This window comes from Equus caballus, chromosome 12, assembly GCF_041296265.1.
Source record: "Equus caballus isolate H_3958 breed thoroughbred chromosome 12, TB-T2T, whole genome shotgun sequence".
NCBI lineage: Eukaryota > Metazoa > Chordata > Mammalia > Perissodactyla > Equidae > Equus > Equus caballus.
The window spans coordinates 40,579,842-40,601,348 of NC_091695.1; the positions used below are offsets into that span (position 1 = coordinate 40,579,842).

At 36.4% G+C, this 21,507-nt stretch overlaps 1 protein-coding gene across 3 annotated transcripts in view; it reads left to right on the forward strand.

The window, feature by feature from the left end:
- Positions 1 to 5,693: 5,693 nt before the first annotated feature.
- The window catches only part of LOC100064545 (organic anion transporter 7), a 38,027-nt gene continuing 22,213 nt past the window's right edge, over positions 5,694 to 21,507 (forward strand). For 2 of the 3 annotated variants that reach the window (XM_070230046.1, XM_001495413.5), the window contains exons 1-2: positions 5,707 to 6,326; positions 7,015 to 7,118. In XM_070230046.1, the coding sequence (XP_070086147.1) occupies positions 5,925 to 6,326; positions 7,015 to 7,118 (506 nt within the window). In that variant the 5' untranslated portion in view covers positions 5,707 to 5,924. Of the gene's footprint in view, positions 6,327 to 7,014; positions 7,119 to 21,507 lie in introns of all 3 variants that reach the window. The other variant, XM_070230047.1, reaches the window with a different exon arrangement.

The following is a 21,507-nucleotide window of genomic DNA, read 5'->3' on the forward strand; positions in this document are numbered from 1 at the left end:
TGCCAAGTGCCATTTTTGAGTATTTTGTTATTTTCAGATGGTTGTTTTACTCTGATGTTTTTGCAAATATGTTTCATCTTCCAAAATGAAAGATCATCTTCCAAAATGAGAGAGAGATTTATGGAAAGGACTCTAACACTTACTCTAGAATATAGGTTTCTGATAAACTTTCAGTCCATAAAACTGAACTGGGTAGGAAATTACAGATCTCTAATGGAGAAACTGATGATTTCAGGAAACTGCTAACAGAAGGTTAAGATCAAGGCTGATTACACAGGACTGAATTAAGTGATGAGGAAGATTGTCATTTTTATGAGTTCATTTGAGATACTGTTGATTTTTTGAGATTTTCAAGACTTTTTTCCAGATTTAAGGAAACCTTTTTCAAGATTTAAGGAAACATTTTTCTCTTTCTGTTAAGAAAATTATACCTTTGTAAGCGAAATTGAAACATTCATCTTTTTCTCCCTACCTGATTTCTCCAGAATTTGGAAACTGTTAGTGAGTGGGTATTGTTTTCATGGCAATAAAATTATTTACATAAGTTCAATCAGAATCTGTTCTACTTATAACAGGACACAAATGGGAATGTTGGTTACACGACCAAGTCTTTTACTGGAATGCCATATTTGGGAGAAAAATTCAGACTGAGATATGACAAGACAGCTTTTGAGGAACAAGGGTTGACTTTACGGAATAAATACACTTGGAAATAACGGTCTGGTACCTTGCTTACAGGGTTCCCAGCAACCTTACCAGGTGAGTAAAGAAGGTCACTTCCCTGGCAAGTACAAGGAACCTCAGGATATTTTGGGGAACCTAAAGAGAAGAAATGAATCCACCCAAATCTGTAGGTATTGCAGGCAGAGTCTGACAAGTCCTTGGCTTGGCTTTCCTGGTCCCAAGAAGCATTTAAAGTCCAATCTGTGATTCCTTATTAAAAGATCTAGCAAACCAAATTTAACAGGAGCCTATACAGCAAGAATAAGTATATAATTTGGCCAAGTTTATTGAAACTAGGCTTATTTTTCCAAGCAATTAGTCTTAATTTGGCTATGTATGGTAAAAATGAGGGTGATTTTAAAGAGAAAAAATTATGTTTTAATAGAAACTACAATACACATTCAAGAATATTAATTCTAGCTCTGTTAATTATCTGTGAGGGTTTTTCCCCCCTGTTTGTTTGCTTGTTTTGGTGAGGAAGACCGGCCCTGAGCTAACATCTATGCCAATCTACCTCTCTTTTGTATGTGGATGCCACCATAGCATGGCTTGATGAACAGTGTGTAGGTTCATGCCTGGGATCCCAAACTTCAAACTCCAGGCCACCAAAGCAGAGAATGCAAACCCAACCACTATGTTACCTGACTGGCCCCAGAGGTTTTTGTTTTCTATCTGTAAACTGGACTGCATCCTGAGTTCTTCCAGTCTCCTGAAATATCTGACTACAAACCTCCAAACTAATGCTTTCAATTTTTTTCCCATTGTTTTCACTTGGAATCATTGAAAACTGGAAACACCCTTTCCCCTGAAGCCCTGCAAACTGAAGCTGGACAACTTAATAGAAACTTAAGAGAGATTCATGCCTCTTTCTGTATAAGCCACTAAAAAGATACCTGAACATGTGTTGACATCATCAGAGACATTTTAAACTGCAAAAGATGCTTTGACCTTAACATCTAGAAATCTTCTTGAGTGGCTGTACCCTGGCCTAAGAAACTGGTTTATAATTTGCTCAAAATGTTAACCTTGTTTTTCTTTTCTTTCTCTAGAAATGCTTCTTATTGACTACCTGGTAAGGTGCTTACACAATATAGTCCTAACATTGGTCGAAATTTCCTCTTGTTCCAGGAGACCCCAAGGGAACTGAAATTAAGGAACTAGACACTGTCAGATATTACTCTACATCACCTATGTCTTGGAGACTGGGTCTTATTAAAGTCCTGCAGAAACAAGCATCCAGAGGACCAACTCCACCCCTCCCAAACCAGGCCCTATGGACTACTGCTGGTAACCCACTCTTCAGCTCATCTACCAGAATGCCACAAGAAATGGGAATCACACCCTAGAAGAACATTGTAGCCACGATCATCATGATCTTGGCAGGTTCCATACTTCAGACACTGACTTCTCACTACCTAAATCTTATTCTTGTGAATCTCTAACCAACTTAAAGTTACTTTTCAGGAAGCCATGAAAGAGATGTTCACCTCTGAGTAGGATTCTTACGTCCTAGACACACTTGTTTTGATAATTGCTGTCTTTGTCATACTTTTCCATTTTTTATAAATCAGCTGTGCACTCAGCAGACCACTATGAGGGTTGAACCATTTTCTTTTCAAGTACCAGATAAGTAACTCTACAGCCTATTACTAATTTTTTAGAACTACTCCTCTAACATTCATGATATCATTAAGATAACGGCTTCATCTTCTCCCTGAAAAACTTGACTGGCATACCAAATGATAACTGTAATCTGTCCCAGCAACAAACATAAGCTATAGAGTGAGGCTACTTCATCCTCACTCCCTCATACTCCATATGTTTATATCCACGGTGACACTTTGTTTTCCTTTCAAATATTTCCATAATTTCAAAGGAAAGTTTCCTTGAGCGCTCTAAAGAAGTAACGGACTTATAGTTAAGTAACACAAAAGTTCAGATGCTTACACCAGGAATCCGGACAGTATGTACCTCACCTTATTGTATTTTTTTGTGGGTTTGATCATCGGTGTTGGTCCTACAATTGCCTGGTTACTTGGCTCATACAGTGTTATTGCCTTTTGTGGTACCTGACTATGCCTACATTTATATATAGCTTAGGAGAAACCCAGCATTAGACAAGTTTTCTTAACCTTTTTTCTAGAACTAAGACGTCTATGCTGGGTGGTGCTACTAATTCTTTGCTGGCTTCCAAGAGGTTGACGCCTTATATTTCTTTGGGCAAACTTTGCTGCCTTGGTGGGGTGTTGCATCCCACAAGCACATGATAAGGAATCTCTCTCACACTTTGGGGGTACTCATCAATGAAATGGCACAGGCAATAGCAGCCAAAAAGAGAGCATTAGGTTTATTGGCAAAGGTTGTCCTGGACAATCAGATAGCTTTAGATTATATCCTAGCTAAACAAGGAGGAGTTTGTGCAATAGCTAACTCATCATGTTGTGTGTACATCAACAGCTCATCAGAGGTTGAAATTCACGTAGACAAAATCAGAGAGCAAACTACATGGCTACAGCAGGTATCTCCAGAAGAACTGGGTCCAGACTGGTTTTCAGGACTGTTTTCTTGGATTCCCCAAGAGATTAGATCTATTTTTTCAGGGACTATTAAAATTTTGCTTGTCCATACTTCTTATCCTTCTGGTTGGATAATTGATTGAAAAATGTGCCTTTTGATGTCATACCAAAGCTGTTGAATAAGTGCAAAAATTCTAATAATGCAAAATGTCAACCTGAAGCTGGAAACGAGAATATTTTGAAATAGGTGCTAAACAGTTCCATTTTTCTAAGCCAGATCTACACCCCAATTCAGCAGGAAGTAGCTAGATTGGTCATCACTCTCAACCCCTCAAGAATGAAGAATGACCAAAGAACATGAGGGATCGAAACCTGTAAACAGTTAGCTATTAATGATTAAGTAGCTACTAACTAAAGTTCTTTTTTTTTTTTTTTTGCAGTTACTAACTATAGCTTTTAGTTCTTCATCTACCCATCGTTAACTGTGTTGCTTAGGCAATATATTAACCAGCCCTCATTTGGTTCCTATAGATAATGTCTCCCTAGCACCTGGGTCATCATGGCAGTGGATGTTTGAGCTGTTTTTCAAGAATTAGGATCCCCCCTGTCCAATTCAGGCCAATTGAGACCACCAACCCATCAACTGGGCATATGCAGGTGCTTGTTAAGTGACATTTTTGATGTCAAGAAGCTAAAAGCTCCACTCTCAGATCATAGGAACATCAAAATTTTGTGAACATACGTTTTATGAAGAGCCATGAAGCTGGACTACACTTGTTCTTATCATCACTTACCTCACTACTCCTTACATACAATCATCTGCTCCCACACTTCAGACAATCTTGTCCCCTACCCCATACATATCCCCAAGTCCTCGTTTTCAGGGAGGCAGATCTGAGATTGATTCCCCACCTCCTTTCTTGGCTGCCTTGTGATTAAACCCTTATTCTTTGGAAAATCTTAACCTCAGTGATTGGCATAATCACGTGGCAGGCAAAATGAACCTAGTTTGGTAACATTGTGTTCTCTCAAAATCTTTAAATGCAAGTTGCAGCTGATAACCACCAAGAAAATGATCTCCCTAAGACTGGAATGTCAGAGAAGGAACAAAGAAAATGATCAACTTAAGTACTGTGAACCTGAAGACATGACCTATAAGTATCACAGGAATTAAGCAAAAACATCATGACCTGCAGATATCACACAGAAGAACAGAAAAAAGCTTTGAGAACTACAGAGCAGTGGCTGATGGTGCTATTAATGCCTTAATTTTTTTTTTCACATCTCTCAGTCAGGCCAAGAGTTTTAATAAAATGGAGAGAATTCATAAAATAAAGAAGTAACAAGCCCAAAATGCCCCTCATGACAACAAATTAAGATTTAATTACAGTTTCAGGCCTCTGAGAAATGTGACCTTTAAACAGCCAATCTGAAATTTCCTGAGCACAAGTAAGGTAAACTGCAAGATACAACTCATGACAGTTCCCTTTCTCCCCAAAAGATGTTCTGGTCCAAAATAACACTTTCTTTTCTCTTGCTAATCGTGTCCTTACCCCACCCTCTTTCCTATAAAAACTTTCCATTTTGTGTGCCTCCTAATAACTCCTTTCTAGTAGCTGGATAAGATGCTGCTTGATTCATGAAGTGCTTAAGAAATCCAATTACATCTTCAAATTTACGCAGTTGAATGTTGCTTTTTAACAAATCATATATGAATTATATCTCAATAAAGCTGCAAATAAAGAAATTTTCAGTAGATGATTTAGTGCTAATTATTATTATTATTACTATTATTAATATTATCATCATCCCATATTTTCTCTTCAATTCTTCCCTAGCACATTGTGCATGTACCAGATAGGAATTTTGTGATATCAGAGTGTAAGTATTTATTCAATTCTCCCTTACTTGCTGAACTTTAAGAGTTCTTGTCTGACACATTACTGTATGCCTAGGAGCACAGAAAAGGTCCTCACAAATCTTATCTGAATGAGTCAATAAACCAATACAAATAAACCTCTATATGAGCTTACCGCTGGTTTACTCTTCTGGTCTCCATCACTTTGCCCCTACTTCCAGTAACTTACTTTCAGTGTGAATGTATGGTATGATTAGAACTGAAGTAGAATGTCACTTATGAAAAGGGAAGGATGGCACCATATTTCACTCGCTTTAATTTAACTCAGTATTGTTTTTGTTAACTCTTTTAATCAAAATTCAGTACTAAACAAGCAAAATGCTTTCTCTTCTTTTCAAAGAAAAATCAAAAAGCATTGCATTTTTGAGTCTCACCAATTAGATTTTCTGAAAGAACTGTATAACAGGTAGCAGGTTTATTTTAGATTGTTTACTAAGATTCTGTAGATCAAAGTCCAATGCTGACTTTGAAGTTCTGCTGAGGAAAAGAAATTTTACAAAGTACATTATTAACAGATTTAATTGTTAACTTCTGGAAGAACCTCAGTAAAATATTTCTCTCTATAACTAATGAGAATAGCTACTAACCTGACCCTAAAACACTGTGGAGGAACAGTGTCCATGGCCCTGCTTTGGAGGGGATACGGGGCCAATTGAGGAGAGAGTGTGGCCATCACATACTTAGTGTGGAAGGAAACATTTTCTCCCCTTGAACTTTTCTAGATACAGTCATTTTGCCACATCTTGGGGATCACCTGCTCAGCCTCTATGGCCTTTCAGGACCTCCTGGATCAAGTTGGAGGTCTGGGGAGATTCCAGATCCTTCAGATAGTTTTCTTTTGTATCTCCAGCCTCATAGTGTACCCTCATATGCTATTGGAGAACTTCACTGCTGCTGTCCCTGGTCACCGCTGCTGGGTCCACATCCTCGACAATGACACTGTCTCTGTTAATGGCACTGGGATCCTCAGCCAAGATGCTGTCCTCAGAATCTCCATCCCATTGGATTCAAATCTGAGGCCAGAGAAGTGTCATCGCTTCCTCCACCCCCAATGGCATCTCCTTCACCTGAATGGGACCTTCCCTAATATGAGTGAGCTGGACACGGAGGCCTGTGTGAATGGCTGGGTGTATGACCAAAGCTCCTTCTCTTCCACCATCGTGACTGAGGTAAGAGACCCCATGTAAGTCCTGTGAGCTCAGAGTGTGGGTATTTAGAGGTAGAAAAAATAATGAAAGTGCTTCAAGACTTTAGCCGCTACGTAAGTGCTGATTCTTCACTCTTTCAGCAAATATTATTTACTTCTCTCTTAAATGCTAGCCACTTACATAAATAATAATACTAATGAATTCAAAACTAGACTTTCACCCTGCTATCATATGCTTTAATTCTTGGAAAGACAAAATTTTAAGCAAGTAATTTTCTGTAATGTGTTAAAAATGTTATGCTAGGTCCGTATTGCTTACCATTTGGTTGGAAATTATAAGTATTTGGGAGATCGATGAAAACCTCAATGCTCAGATTCTAACCCAGACCAGTCAAACAAGGTCTATGATGAAATTCAACCATGAATAAAATTTGAAAACTAGAATAATTGCACCCTGTGGCCAATGTTGAGAACAAGTTAGCATGGAGTAAAACAGGGCATTAATAAAACCTGCAGTTTTAGAGGAGGCTTCCAGAAACATTATGTTTAAGCTGAGATCTAAGTGAGATGGTCAGCTAATATAGAAAGGGAAGCTGGAAAGGAAGATAGGGGTCCAATATACTAAAATACACAAGTAATATTAAGGTCTTTCTACTATGGGGTTAAAAGCTGTTGTGGAGCTCTCCTTTGCAAGTTTCTTTCTCTTACAGTGGGACCTGGTATGTGAATTTCAGTTACTGAACTCAGTTTCTAAATTTTTATTCATGGCTGGAACGCTGGTGGGAAGCATCATATATGGCCATTTATCAGACAGGTGAGTATCACTGGATCACAGCTTTTTTTATTCCTAGGTATTTTCACTATTTCATGAATCATTCGTTCATTAGGAAACAAATATTGCAAATTACACTCTTCTAGAGCTGGCTTGGTCTCCACTCTTCTAGAAATACAATTGAAGTATTAATCAGTATGGTAGTGCTATTTTTATAACATTGAGCTTGGTGTACAGGACACAGTAATGACATTTCCATCAAATCTGGAACCACATCAGGACAGGATGTAGAGAGGAGGTGCTAAAACATGTAGGTTAGAAATATGAGAAAGTGTTACCCACGGGAATGAAGAAGAAAATATTTGATGGCATGAGATTCAGCCTGTTTGAAGACACAGATATGGAAAACTGCTTTGTTGGCCTTGGCCAGGGGTCCTGTGTTCAGTCCTTCATGGAGTCTGTGAGCTGAATGGTTGTGGCTTTCCAATGAATGGTCATCTTGGTCTAGTTGCCCTAGTGTGATGTGTATATGTTCCTATAAAACCTGTGTGGTATAGAGCAATGTGTACTGGTGGTGTGTGGAAAAATTATGCCAGTAACTTTAAATTTTGGTTTTGCAAAAACAGGTTTTTAAAGTTAAGATTCACAATTATGTAAAGTAATTAATCTAATCATAACTGCTGTCACAGTTTTTCATGTGAGTAGTTTGGGGTATTCTGTGCTTGATAGTACCTCTTCTGAAATCGGCCTCCTCTGAAATCATTGCCCACACCCAACCACATCTCTCCTAAGGGAGGTGGAACACACGAGGTGCCCTTACCCTTCACCAGCATAATATTAACTGTTATCTCAGCTGAGAAATGTTAACACTAAATATATCGCAGTAAATGTAACATATAAATGAGTTCAGAGACAGAGTGTTTATTTTCAGCAGTCCAGTAACCCAGTCTTCTGTGAAACTATCATGAGAAATTATAGATATATCAATTTTTATAGAATGCAGCATAGTAGAGGTGTGAGGTGGAAGGGGCCTGTAGCAGATTACAGTGGAGATCTAGCTTAAATGGAGGGAGCAAGATAATCTAAGCAATTTTAAGTTCATTAGAAAGCTAAGAGGAAAAACAAAAATATTATATGCAGGAGAAGGGCATGAAAAAATTTATACTTTTAAAATAAAACTCTCAACTACTTATAATTTCCAAATACTGGAAATAATCCAGAAGTCTATCAATAATAGAATAAGATGCAGGATATTCATATAATGAATTCTTTTTATTTATTTATTTATTTATTTGTTTTATCAGAAATGGCCTTTACTATCTTGAGATACTTTCCTTCTATAACCATTTTATTGAGAGTTTTTATCATAAATGGATGTTGGATCTTGTTACATGCTTTGTCTGCAATTATTGAGATGAGCATGTGGTATATTTTCCTCATTTTGTTAATGTGGTAATTGACTGATTTGAGGGTGTTGAGCTATCCTGTGTCCCAAGTATAAATCCCACTCAATCATGGTCTATGATCCTTTCAATGTATTGCTGTATATGGTTTACCAATATTTTGTAGAGGATTTTCGCATCTGTGTTCATGAGCAATGTTGGCCCGTAATTTTTCTTCTTTGTGTTGTCCTTGTCTGGTTTTGGTATCAGAGTGATATTGGCCTCATAGAATGAGTAAGGAAGCATTCAGTGTTCTTCAAGTCTTTGGAGTAGTTTGAAAGGATAGGTATTAACTCTTTGAATGATTGGTAGAATTCTCCAGACAAGCCATCCGGTCCTGGGCTTCTATATTTTTGATTACTCTTTCAGTCTCTACTTGTGATTGGTCTATTCAGAGTCTCTATTTCTTCTTGATGCAGTTTTGGGAGGTTGTATGATTCTAAGAATTTATCCATTTCTTCTAGGTTATCCAATTTATTAGCATATCATTTTTCATAGTATTCTCTCATAATCCTTTGCGTTTCTATGACACCCATTGTAATTTCTCTTCTTTCATTTCTAATTTTATTATTTGAGCCTTTTCTCTTTTTTCCTTAGTGAGTCTGGCTAAGGGTTTGCCAATTTTGTTAATCTTCTCAAAGAACCGGCTCTTAGGTTCATTGATCCTTTCTGTTGGTTTTTTTTTTTTTTTTTTGGTCTCTGTTTCATTTCTTTCTGCTATAATTCTTGTTATTTACCTCCTTCTGCTGACTTTGGGCTTTGTTTGTTCTTCCTTTTTTCTAGTTTTGTTAGGTGTAGTTTAAGATTACTTACGTGAGATTGATTTTTCTTGTTTGTTGAGGTATTGCTATGAATTTACCTCTTAGAACCTCTTTTGCTACATCCTATAAGAGTTAGTACAATGTATTTCCATTTTCATTTGTCTCCAAGTATTTTTTATTTTCTCCTTTGATTCTTTCATTGATCCAATGGTTGCTCAGTTGTTTAGTATCCACATATTTCTGAGTTTCCAGATTTTTCTTGCACTTGATTTCTAGTTTCAAACCATTGTGGTCAGAAAAGATGCTTGATATGATTTCAATCTTCTTAAATTTATTAAGGCTTGCCTTGTTTCCCAACATATGGTCTATCTTTGAAGATGATCCATGTGCACTTGAGGAGAATGTGTATTCTGCTGTTTTTGAATGGCATGCTCTCTCTATATCTCTTAAGTCCATCTGCTCAAGTGTTTCATTTTAATCCACTATTTCATTATTGACTCTGTCTGGATGATCTATCCATTGCTATAAATGGGGTATTCAGGTCCCCTACTATTATTGTGTTGCGGTCAATTTCTCCCTTTAGGTCTGTTAATAGTTGCTCTGTACACCTTGGTGCTCCTGTATTAGGTGGACATATATTCGTAAGAGTTATGTCCTCTTGGTGGAATTTCCATTTTATCATTATATATTGCACCTCTTTGGCTCTCATTATCTTTTTTATCTTGAAGTCTGCTTTGTCCAATATAAGTAGGGCAATACCTTCTTTCTTTTGTTTTCCATTTACTTGGAGTATCATCTTTCATCCCTTCACTGTGAGGCTGTGCTTGTTTTTAGAGCTGAGGTCTGTTTTCTGGAGGCATAATGTTTGGTCTTGACTTTTAATCCCTCCATCTCCTCTGTGTCTTTTGATTGGAGAATTCAATCCATTTACGTTTATGGTGACTACTGATATTTGAGGGCTTAATACTGCCATTTTGTCTCTTGTTTTCTGCTGGTTCTATATTTTCTTTGTTTCTCTTCTCTTGAATTTCTGACTGCCACTTCAGTTTGCTTGTTTGTTGTGATGGTTTTTTCAGTATTCATTTTATGATTTGTGACTCGGCTCTGGCTTTTTTGTTTAATGGTTACCATGAAGTTTGTATACAAGATCTCTCCTATGAGATAGTCCATTTTCTGATATCCTCTTATCACCATTAACCTAAGCATTCCATCCCATTCTCCGTCCACTTATAAGTTATTGTTGTCACAACTTATTCTATTTTGCATTGTGAGTTTGTGATTAAAATAGAGTGTTTAGAGTCATTTTTGATGCTTTCCTTCTCTTTATCTTTTATTTTGTGTTTAAGTGTTTGCCGAGTTGTTCTGATAGAGAGCTGCAATTTTCTCTATTTATACCCTGCTCAAGGCTTTGCAAACCTTTGTCTTTTTGTTTCAGGTATAAGGGCATCCTTGATCATTTATTGTAAAGGAGGTCTGGTGGTGATGAACTCTCTCAGATTTTGTTTATCTGGGGAGATTTCCTTTCTCCATCATCTCTGAAGGGTAGTTTTTCTAGATAGAGTATTCTTGGCTGAAAATTTTTATCCTTCAGTATTTTGAATTTATCATTCCAATCTCTCCTAGACTGTAAGGTATCTGTTGAGAAATCCACTGAAAGCCTGATAGGGGTTCCTTTGTAGGTTATTCTCTTCTGCCTTGCTGACCTTAATAGTTTTTCTTTGTCATTGACTTTTTCTAGTTTTACTATTATATACCTTGGTGAAGCTCTTTTTGCACAGATGTGAATAGGAATTCTATAGGTTTCATATACTTGTAAGTCCAGTTTTTTCCCCCAGGTTTGGGAAGCTCTCAACTATTACTTCTTTCAACAAGCTCTCCATTCCTTCCTCCCACACTTCTCCCTCTAGAATACCTATAATCCTTATGTTGCATTTCCTAATTGAGTCAGATATTTCTTGAAAAATTTCTTCATTTTTTTAAAGGTTTAGTTAGTTCTCTCTCCTCCTCCATCTGAAGCATTACTATATTTGTTCTCTAAATTGCTAATTCTGTCCTCCAAAATGTCAACTCTGTTTTTAAGTTTTCTAGGTTGTTTTTCATTTCATTCACTGTGTTCTTCATGCCTAGAATTTCTTTCCTTTTTTTCTTGGACTTTCAGTCTCTTTGGTGAAGAATTCTTTGTGCTCATTAGTTTTATTCCTGAGTTCATTGACTATCTTTCTGAGTTTTCCTCTAACTTGTTGAATTTATTTATGACAATCATTTTGAATTCTCTGCCATTTATATTGTAAATTTATGTGACCTCAGGATTGTTTTATGCAGGCTTGTCATTTTCCTTCTGCTCTGAAGTGTTTTTGTACTTCTTTATAGTGTTTGATGAAGTGTTCCTTTGCCAGCTCACGGTAGTATTATCAGGTCACAGATTCCACCTGCCACCTCTGGGTGGGGGCAGGAGCTGTGTTTTCAGCACCTATCACATCTATGGGAAATTGTGCCAATAGGGATCTTCTGTGTTTTCCCACTGGCTTCAGTCACTTGGCAGGTCACACACACATGCACTCTTGCTCTGGTGTAGAAATTCTGCCTTGGCCTGGGACCAGTCAAACAGATACACTAGATGGAAGTGGCACTTTCTTTCATGAATGTGGGCCTGCTCTAGATTCATGGGCAGTTTTTCTGGTCTGCTGTGCTTGGTGGGGCACCCACATGGTGGCTGAGCCATTCCACTTCCTTTGGAGCATTTCTGAGGGCTGGGATGCAACTCCTAAAGCAAAAGTGTTCTTGTGCAGACCTGCCTGCTTCCCTGTCTCCTTTTATAGTCACACAAAGGCCGCTCTGTGAAAGCCCAGGACCTAGAATGCCGCCAATGGAGAGTTGGAGGGGATACACACACCTCCTTCCACTGCTTTCCAGGAATCCAGTACCCCTACCTTCAGATGTATGGCTTCATGGATCTCTTGCACATCCTATTGTGCTTTGTAGGGAATCTTCTGTGGGTTAATAAATGTCCACTTGGTTTTAACATGAGGGATGACACTAAGGGGACAGATAACTTTGCCACTCCTCTGAGTATTTATTTGAAAAGATTTTGATATACATTAAGCACTGCTGAAGACATACAATAGACTATATAACACATAAAGGAGAAGCTCAGCTGAGACTCTTGGGGAAATTAAGACATTCTAAAACAGCTATATGTAAAGGGGAATTTGGAAAACCGCATGCAATGGTAGGTAAAGCACATACTCGGAAAAGACATGAGAATATCTACAGCTTTTAGCTCAGGTTGATACCTACCCACAGTGCAACCCTAGCTAAGTCTTTAAGGAGTGCCCTAAAACAGAACCAATCTGCAAACACTGGGAGACCTCTGGGCATTCAAGAAAATCTCTGTCAAAATTTAGCTGAAGATAAGCTAATAGTTTTTCAGAATAGTTTGGAAAATTCTAAAAAAATAGACTATGGGGGCCAGCCTAGTGGCATAGTGGTTAAGTTTGCACTCTCCACTTCAGTGGCCTGGGGTTCACAGGTTCGGATCCCAAGCACAGATCTAACATTGCTGGTCAAGCCATGCTGTGATGCCATCCCACATAAAATAGAGGAAGATTGGCACAGATGTTAGCTCAGGGCCAATCTTCTTCACATACACACAAAAATTGACTACTAAACTCTTCAACACATAAAAAACAAATGAGCAATCCCTGGAAAAGAGCTGAAATGTGATTTCCAGAGTTACCACACTATAACAGTCAAACGCCCAATATTCCACAAAAAATAAAAGTCAGAAAGCATGCAAAGAAATGGAAACATGGCCCTTTAAAAGGGGGGAAAAACTGACATGGAGTGTTCATGAGTAAGTCTAGAAGTCGGACATCCAGACAAAGACTTTAAAACAACTGTCCTAAATATGTTCAAAAATCTCAAGTAAAACACGTAAAAAGAACTAAAACAACTCAGGAAAATAATGCATGAAAAATGAGAATACCCACAATGTTATAGAAATTATAAACATGGAGCCAAACAGAATTTTTGGAGGGAAAAGTATAACTGAATTGAATTTTTCTTTAGAGTGATTCAACAGCAGATTTGAGCATGCCAAAGAAAGAGTGAACAGGAAGATAGGGCAGTTAAAATTATCAAGTCTGATGCACAGAAAGAAAAAAGAATAAGGAAAAGTAAACACAACCTAAGGGACTTATGAAACATCAGAAAACATACCAATATACTACTTAGTGATTTCTCAGAAAGAGAAGAGAGAGAGAAAGCAGCAGAGACATTGTGTGAAAAAATGATGAAGAAAACTCCCCAAGTTTTGTGAACAATATCAATCTACAAATCCAAGAGCCTCAAGGAAATCTAATAGACTTTACTCAAGGAGACCCACACTGAGATACATTATAATTAAAATGGCAAAAATGAAAGACAGCATCTTGAAGGCAGCAAGAGAGAAGCAATTCATTGCATACAAAGGCTCCTCAATGAAATCATTTGTTGATTTCTCATTAGAAACTTTGGAGGGCAGAAGGCAATGGGATGATATATTTAAATACTGAAAGAAAAAAACTGTCAAACAGGAGTTGTGTATCTGGAAAAGTATCACTTAAAAATGAGCTAGAAACTATGATACTTACAGATAAGCAAAAGCTGATATAGTTAAATACCACTAGACCTACCCTAAAGAAATGCTTACAGGGATCCTTACATTTGAAATAAAATGGCAATAGACAGTAACTCAAAGAAGAAATAGATATGAAGAAAAAAGGTCTTTGACAACAGTAAATACATAGGCAAATATAAAAACATGTATTAATGTAATTTTTGTGTATAAATTTACTTTTTATATTCTAAAGGATTTAAAACACAAATGTGTTAAAATCATTTTAAATCTATGTTTAAATGTCTAAAGATGTAGCTTGTGATATCAATGACATAAGCAGGGTGAGCATATTATTATATAGAAGTAGAGATTTTATGCAATTGAAGTTAAGTTGGTATTAATTCAAACTAGATTACTACCACTTTAGGATATTACATGGTATCACAGGAAAAATACGTATAGAATATACAGAAAAGGAAACAAAAATGGAAACAAAGTGTATCACTACAGAAAATGTCAAGTTAACAAAAAAGAAGTCAGTAATGCAGGGAATAAGAAACAAAAAAGTCTGTAAGATGTACAGAAAACGAATAGCAAAATAGCAGAAGCAAGTCCTTCCTTTCAGTAGTTACCTTAAATGTAAATAGGTTACACTCTCCAGTCAAAAGGCAAAGAATGCAGAAAGATTAAAAATATAGAATCCAACTATATGCTGTCTGCAAGAGATTCATTTTGGATCTAAAGACACAAATAAGTTGAAAGTGAAAGGATGTAAAAAGATATTCCATGCAAATTGTCACCAAAAGAAAACTTGGTTTGGCTAGTCCTAATATCAGACAAAATAGACTTTAACTCAAACACTACTATGCAGAACAAAGAAGGAATTTGTATATTGATTTTCATAAAGTAAATTCAAGAAGAATATATAACAATAATAAATATAGATGCATGAAACAACAGAGCTCAAAATATAGGCGGTGAACACTAGCATAGTTTAAGGGAGAAATATACAGTTCTATAATAACAGTTACATAATTCAATACCCCACTTTCAATAATGGACAGACTACTAGACCAAAGAGCAATGAGAAATACAGAACTTGACCACTATTAAACCTACCAGCCTTAACACACATATATACGATATCCAACAACAGCAGAATACACATAATTCTCATGTGCACATCGAATATTCTCCGGGGTAAACCACATTTAGGACACAAACAGTTCTCAAGTGAAATAAGACAGACACAAAAGGACAACTATTGTATGATTCCATTTATATGATTCCACAAATTCAAAGATAAAAAAGGTAGATAAGAGGTGACCAGAGACTAGGGGGAAGGGAGGAAAAAGCAATTATTGCATATTGAGCACAGAATTTCTTTGGAAGTGATGAAAAAGCTTGGGCAGTAGACAGTCACGATGGTTCCACCACGTTGTGAATGTAATTAATGTCACTGGTTTATACACTTAAACATGACTAAAAAGGAAAATGTTATTTTATATATATTTTATTGTAATAAAAGGAAATGCAAAAATTAATATAAGAAGAAAAAACAATTACAAAATTGCTAGATACTGTATGTGGCTCATAAAGCATAAAATAATAATTATCTGGTCCTTTACAGAAAATATTTGCTGGCCCCTGGTGTAACAGCACTCTGAGGCTCTGTGTTGATTATTTTAAAGGATTGTTTCTCTCTCTTCCTCACCTTCTATAACTTCTATTGCTCTGTCTTCAAGTTCACATTGTCTCTCTCTTATGTAAGCATGGCTCTTAATTCTATACAGTGAATTTTTATATCAGAAACAGTACTTTACCAGTTCAAGAATTTCAGTTCTTGTGGATTGTTTCTGTTAATTTCTCTGCTGAGAGTGTGTATTTCTGAGCTGTGATTTTCATACATCATATTTTATTTACATCTTTGAGGATACTTATACTACCAGCTTAAGATACTTATTGGTTAATTCCAAATTTTATCTCATCTCAGGAGAAGATTCAAATCATTTTCATTCTTTTCAGAATAGGTTTCATTTTCTTGGTTCTTCACATGTCAGGAAATTTTGAATTGTATCCTTACTATTATGAATATTAAGTTGTGGAAATTCTGGATTCCATTATTATTCATCAGTAATACTGATTCTTTCATTTTAGTGAGCAATTTTCATGCCTAAGGTTGAAATGCACTGTTTCTTATGTGACTGGACTCTCTTCAGATCTACGTCTTTTGCTGACTTGCTTTGAGCTTTTTCAGGACATGAATGTTTCAGGAGCCCATCAGGGATGTCTGGTAGACACAACTGAGAGATCCCCTCTTTGCCTCTTTCATTTGCTGGAACCCTCACTGTCTTCAGTTTTCCCAGTCTCCCACAGTCTGTGACCTGGCTCTCCAGACCACAAGAAGGCAGGTTTTGCACATGCACCGAATCACTATACTTACTGTGTGGATTCCACCTTAGTCCAAGTTATAGCCATGGAACTGGGATCTTCTTTACATTGATCCCCATCAGTCTCCTCTGAAAGAGCATCCACCATACACCACAGTCTACCTGCTTCTGTTACTCTCCAATACTCCAATACTCTTTTTTGGTGCTTGCTTTTTGTGTTGTGCATAGGCTTTCCACTTATTCTCTGAGGGAGTGGAGGGCAGGCTGTAGAGTTTAAGTCCTTTATTCCCTGAACATGAAATGCACACATCACAGGACTTTAAGAGTAGTATTATGATAGAATCTCTTAATCTCCAGTATTTTCATTTCGTTGGTAATTAACTGAGCAAGCAAAAGTGGTGGTAGAGACATCATTTAAGAGGCTTTCCAATAACTCTTAGGAAAAATGATGGGGATTTTAATTGGGAAGGTATCCAGGAATATGGTAACATTGAGCTGGATTGAGAACCAGCTTTGTAGAAAGGTGCAACAATATTTCCTGATGGTTTCAAATGTTTAAGAAGGAGGTTTTGATACAGCAAATGGAAGATCAAGGATGATATCTATATGTTCAGCCTGAACAAATGGATGAATGCTGATACCGTTAAATAAAATGAGGGAATAGAGAAAAAGGAGCACATATGGAAGAGGAAGCTAAGACTTCTGTTTTGAACAAAATAAATTGGAAGTGCCTATTGGTCAAGCAGCAGATGTCAAGTAGTGGAAAGCAACATTAAGAATATTGATCTGCTTGAAAACAATCTAGCTAAAACTTAGCGTTTAGCCAGGCTGATATTCAGTTTGTAAATATCCAAGCAACAATCCCCTATAAGCCATCCACTAAAAGGGGAAATATAGGGTCCAGCAGCCATACTCTATTTGACCACTTCCATGTCAAGACCAATGTCCATTATTAATGGTCAGTGAATCTCACATATTGGTTGTTAAACATTTGGAATATCCCTTCTGTCCATTAGAACATCCCTTTAAGCCAAAATTTGTAAATATGCAGCCTCATCGTTTTCTCTTGAGGCCTCACTCCTTAAAAATGTTGAATATCTAAGTGTTCAGATGCAAATAAAGCAATAAAAAACTTCATGGTTTGAAGCTCTCAAACAAACCAGACCTCATCTTTGCTCCATTGCAGGGGCAAGAACCATTCTGGTACCTTTGTACAAACAAGTTATAAAAAATTTTGGTGAGGGTGACACAGGGTGAAGACATGGGCTTCTGGTACTCAGAAAACTACCTTGGTGATCACAGTCTTGTGCTAATTGAGCACTAGTCTGAGTTTAGACAAAACTACTCAGCATCAAATCCTAGGATCCCTTCCTTTTGCATATCCAACACAATATCCTGACTTCCCTTATTCCTCGAGTGACTGGTCATCCCATTTGCCTGGTCACTCTAGGCTTAATTATTAATAACATCCCTTTTCAGTCTCAAAAGTATCCCATCGGGGATAATAATTTTATGGAAAGGACAGAGGACTCTTATATCTCAGAGTTTGGAGAAAGGCAATCATTGCTAATGCATTCAAGCCTTTTGATAATGATGAATAATTTATTATGAACCCTCATGTAAGACACAGACTTGAGAATATAAATAATTTTATATATAAATATAAATATAATATAAAAATTATTTTCTGCCTAGCCTCTTTCAGGATCATAGACACATTATATAATTGAGGTAAAGAGGAGGAAGTGATGAGCCATGCTCACTGTCATAGAATAGAAACTGTTTACTGGTGGCTCTTTGCATAATGTTAGTAACAAAAGCCCTTCCCCGTTCCTGCTTAATATTAAAAAGACTCTCAAAATGTCACTTCTTCCCAACTTGAGCTATAGATTCAATGCAATCAAAATCAAAATCTCAAAAATTATTTTGTTGAAAAGGGGTGATTGGGCCCACATGTGAGGTGATGGACTATAACTAGTTTTTGGGTGGTTAACATGATGTAATCTACATAGAATTTGAAATATATTATGATGTACATCTGAAAGCTATATATTGTTATAACCCAAAGGTACTGCAATTAAAAAAGAAAGTTAAAATAGAACTACCGTATGATCTGCAATTCCACTTCTGGGACTATACCTGAAGGAAACAAAAACACTATCATATGTCAATTCATATTTAAAAGTCTTCTTGATAATTTATTTTCTTTTGGCGAACTTGCTTAATCCTATTTCATAATCACACTTTTACCTGATAATATAGCTGATGCATAACAAACCAAGAATAGGAAAAGTGTTATCTTCACAATGTTTTTGTTCACTTTTGCCTGCCTTATTAGTATTACATTTAACCTGAACTTTCCTTGTATGAATCCTTTTAAGTCAATTGTAATGTTGTGTCAGTTAATTTGGCTAGAAGTATATACATAATTCACAAATCCAAAAAAAATATTTTGTAAATATTGACAACTAATTCTAAAGTTCATTTGGAGGCACCAAGGACCCAGATGCCAACACAACATTAAAGAGGAAAAATACAGATGGAGGAGTGACACTACTCGACTTCAAGACTTACTATAAAGCTCCAGTAATTAAGACAGTGTGGTATTGGTGAAAGAACAGACAAATAAGTAAATACAACAGTATAGAGTGCACAGAAATAGACCCACTTAAATATAGTCAACTCATCTTTGACAAAGGAGCATAGACAATACAATGGATCAAAGGTAGTCTTTTTGACAAACAGTGCTGAAACAACTAGATATACACAGGAAAAAAGTGAACTGAGAAAGAGAACTTACACCTTTCACAAAAATTAGTTCAAAATGGATCACAGACCTAAATGTAAAACACAACAATATAAAACTCCAGGAAGAAAAAAGGAGAAAATCTAGATAAGCTTGGGTTTGGTGATGACTTCTTAGATACAACACCAAAGGTATAACCCAGGAAAGAAAAAATTTATAAGCTTCACTTCATTAAAATTAAAACTTTCTGGTCTATGAAAGACACTGTCAAGAGAGTGAAAAGACAAAGCACAGACTGGTAGAAAATATTTGCAAAAAACTTATCTGATAAAGAATAGTTAGCTAAAAAATACAAAGAACTCTTAAAACTCAACAATAAGAAAACAAAACAAGAAGCTTGATTAAAAAATAGCCCAAAGACCTTAACACAGACCTCACCATCAGCAAACAAAATGCAAATATATATTTTACTTTTTTAACCTTTGGTTATTTTCTGACCAAAAAATTGCCATGTAAAAATTGAAATATGGATAAAAATTTAAAATACACTTTAAATTGTCCTTATTTCACATAAGGACAACTGACCGGACTCTTCAGAAGGTAATTTCATGCAAAAGGTAAGTGGAGTGAACATTCTAGATTTTAAAAGACTGACAAAACAACAACAAAATGCAATATGTAAACTCCAACTACATCATGGATGGAATAAAGAAATATAACAGCTAGAAAGAGATTTTGAGGGCTTTTGTGGCATTTTAAATATGGTGTAATAGATGACATGATGGAATTATTGTTAGTGTTCTTAGGTGTGATAATAGAATTGTAATAATATCAGAAACTGTCCTTATTCTTAATACATGCATGCTAAAATCTTGAGGAATAACGTGTCATATGATTTGCAACTGCCTTTCAAATGATTCAACAAAAAATGTGTGTGTGTTCACACACATTCAAAGAAATAAAGTCAATGAAGAAATGATATCTCATGCTGAATCTGGTTGAGGTTTACACCATGATTCACTACAGTATTCATTTAAAATGTCTTTCATTTTTGAAAATTTTCAAAATAAAAAGTTGTTGGGAATAAACCCACCCAAATGGAAGCCAACATTAACATCAACTGTTGTATTTACGTAGATCACAAATACATGTTTTAAATAAAATTAGGATATGTGTGATATGTGTATGTGTAGTTGTGTAACCTCTTTTGACATATTTGTTTATAGATATATATCACATTTCTTTTCAAATAAAATATTTTTTCAATTAAATTTGGTAACATACACAAAAAGAAATACACACAAAGCTTCTCTAGCCATCTTTATTAAACATCATTATAATCACAGCATTATTGTATTAGTCAAAGTAACTTGTTGCAATAAAAAATCCAGAATCCTGATTGGTCACCTGAATAAAAGAGTGACTCTCATTGATGTCATAATTTGTTGTGGGTGAGTTGACCATCCAGGCCACCATTTTCTAGGCAATGACTCCGGAAATAACTCCTTCCATCAACTGACTTTTCATCAAAAGTTCTTTGTCTCCACCCTGTATGCTGTACTGGTCAGCGCCCTCGTGCTGATGAACATGGTCAAGAGAAAGGATCCCTAAAGCCAGCTCAAAGGTGGAGCTAGAAGCTTCCAGACCATTATCACCCCACCATGGAGTTTCCTTTTTCTTTTCCTAGCCAGGGCTTCTGAAGAGCTGTTCTCATCTCTCTACTCATCCTGATATCTACTCCCTCAAGTGCTTGCACACCTCGACACTCATGACCGAAATCTCTCTGACCCAAGGGGGACCCTAGTGTGCCTGTGTTGACTGAACCAATAAAAATGGCCTGTTCTGGCTTGACTTTGCCTTAAAAAAAAAAAAAAGTTCTTTGTCTCCAGCCATGTTGTCAGATGGAACGAGTAGAACTAAAATAGGTCTTATGTGGACAGACCTGGAATTGGCCTATGTCACTTCTGTCCACAGTACATAGTCAGCACATAGGTGCATGGAGTCTACTAAATTTTAAGACTTGGAAGTATAGTCTTCCTCTACGTCCACAAAAAAGAGAATCAATGATGAACCTCTAGCCAGAACATTCAATCATTAATGACAAAACAGCCTTTATATATTGCACTACACAAATTTCTATTTTTTGGCATGTCAAGAACAGATGGTTAAATTATACTTCTCATTATATGAGACAATGTCCTCATTAACTTGGCCATGAATTCTCCTCATATATGTATGTATAAATCTGTTTCACTTTTTCTCCATGTTCTACTCTCATTTCTCTCCTCCAAAAATAGGGATTATTATAATGTGTTAATGACATTTTAAATTTTTTATGTGTTTTCACAAAACAAATGACATTGTTTCACATATATATGTTGTAATTTACATATTATTTAAAAGTGTTATTTTCTCATTATTTTTTCTTGTACAACCACCAGTATGTTTTTGAGACACACACACATTCCCATGTGTAATCCTGGTTTATTTTCCTA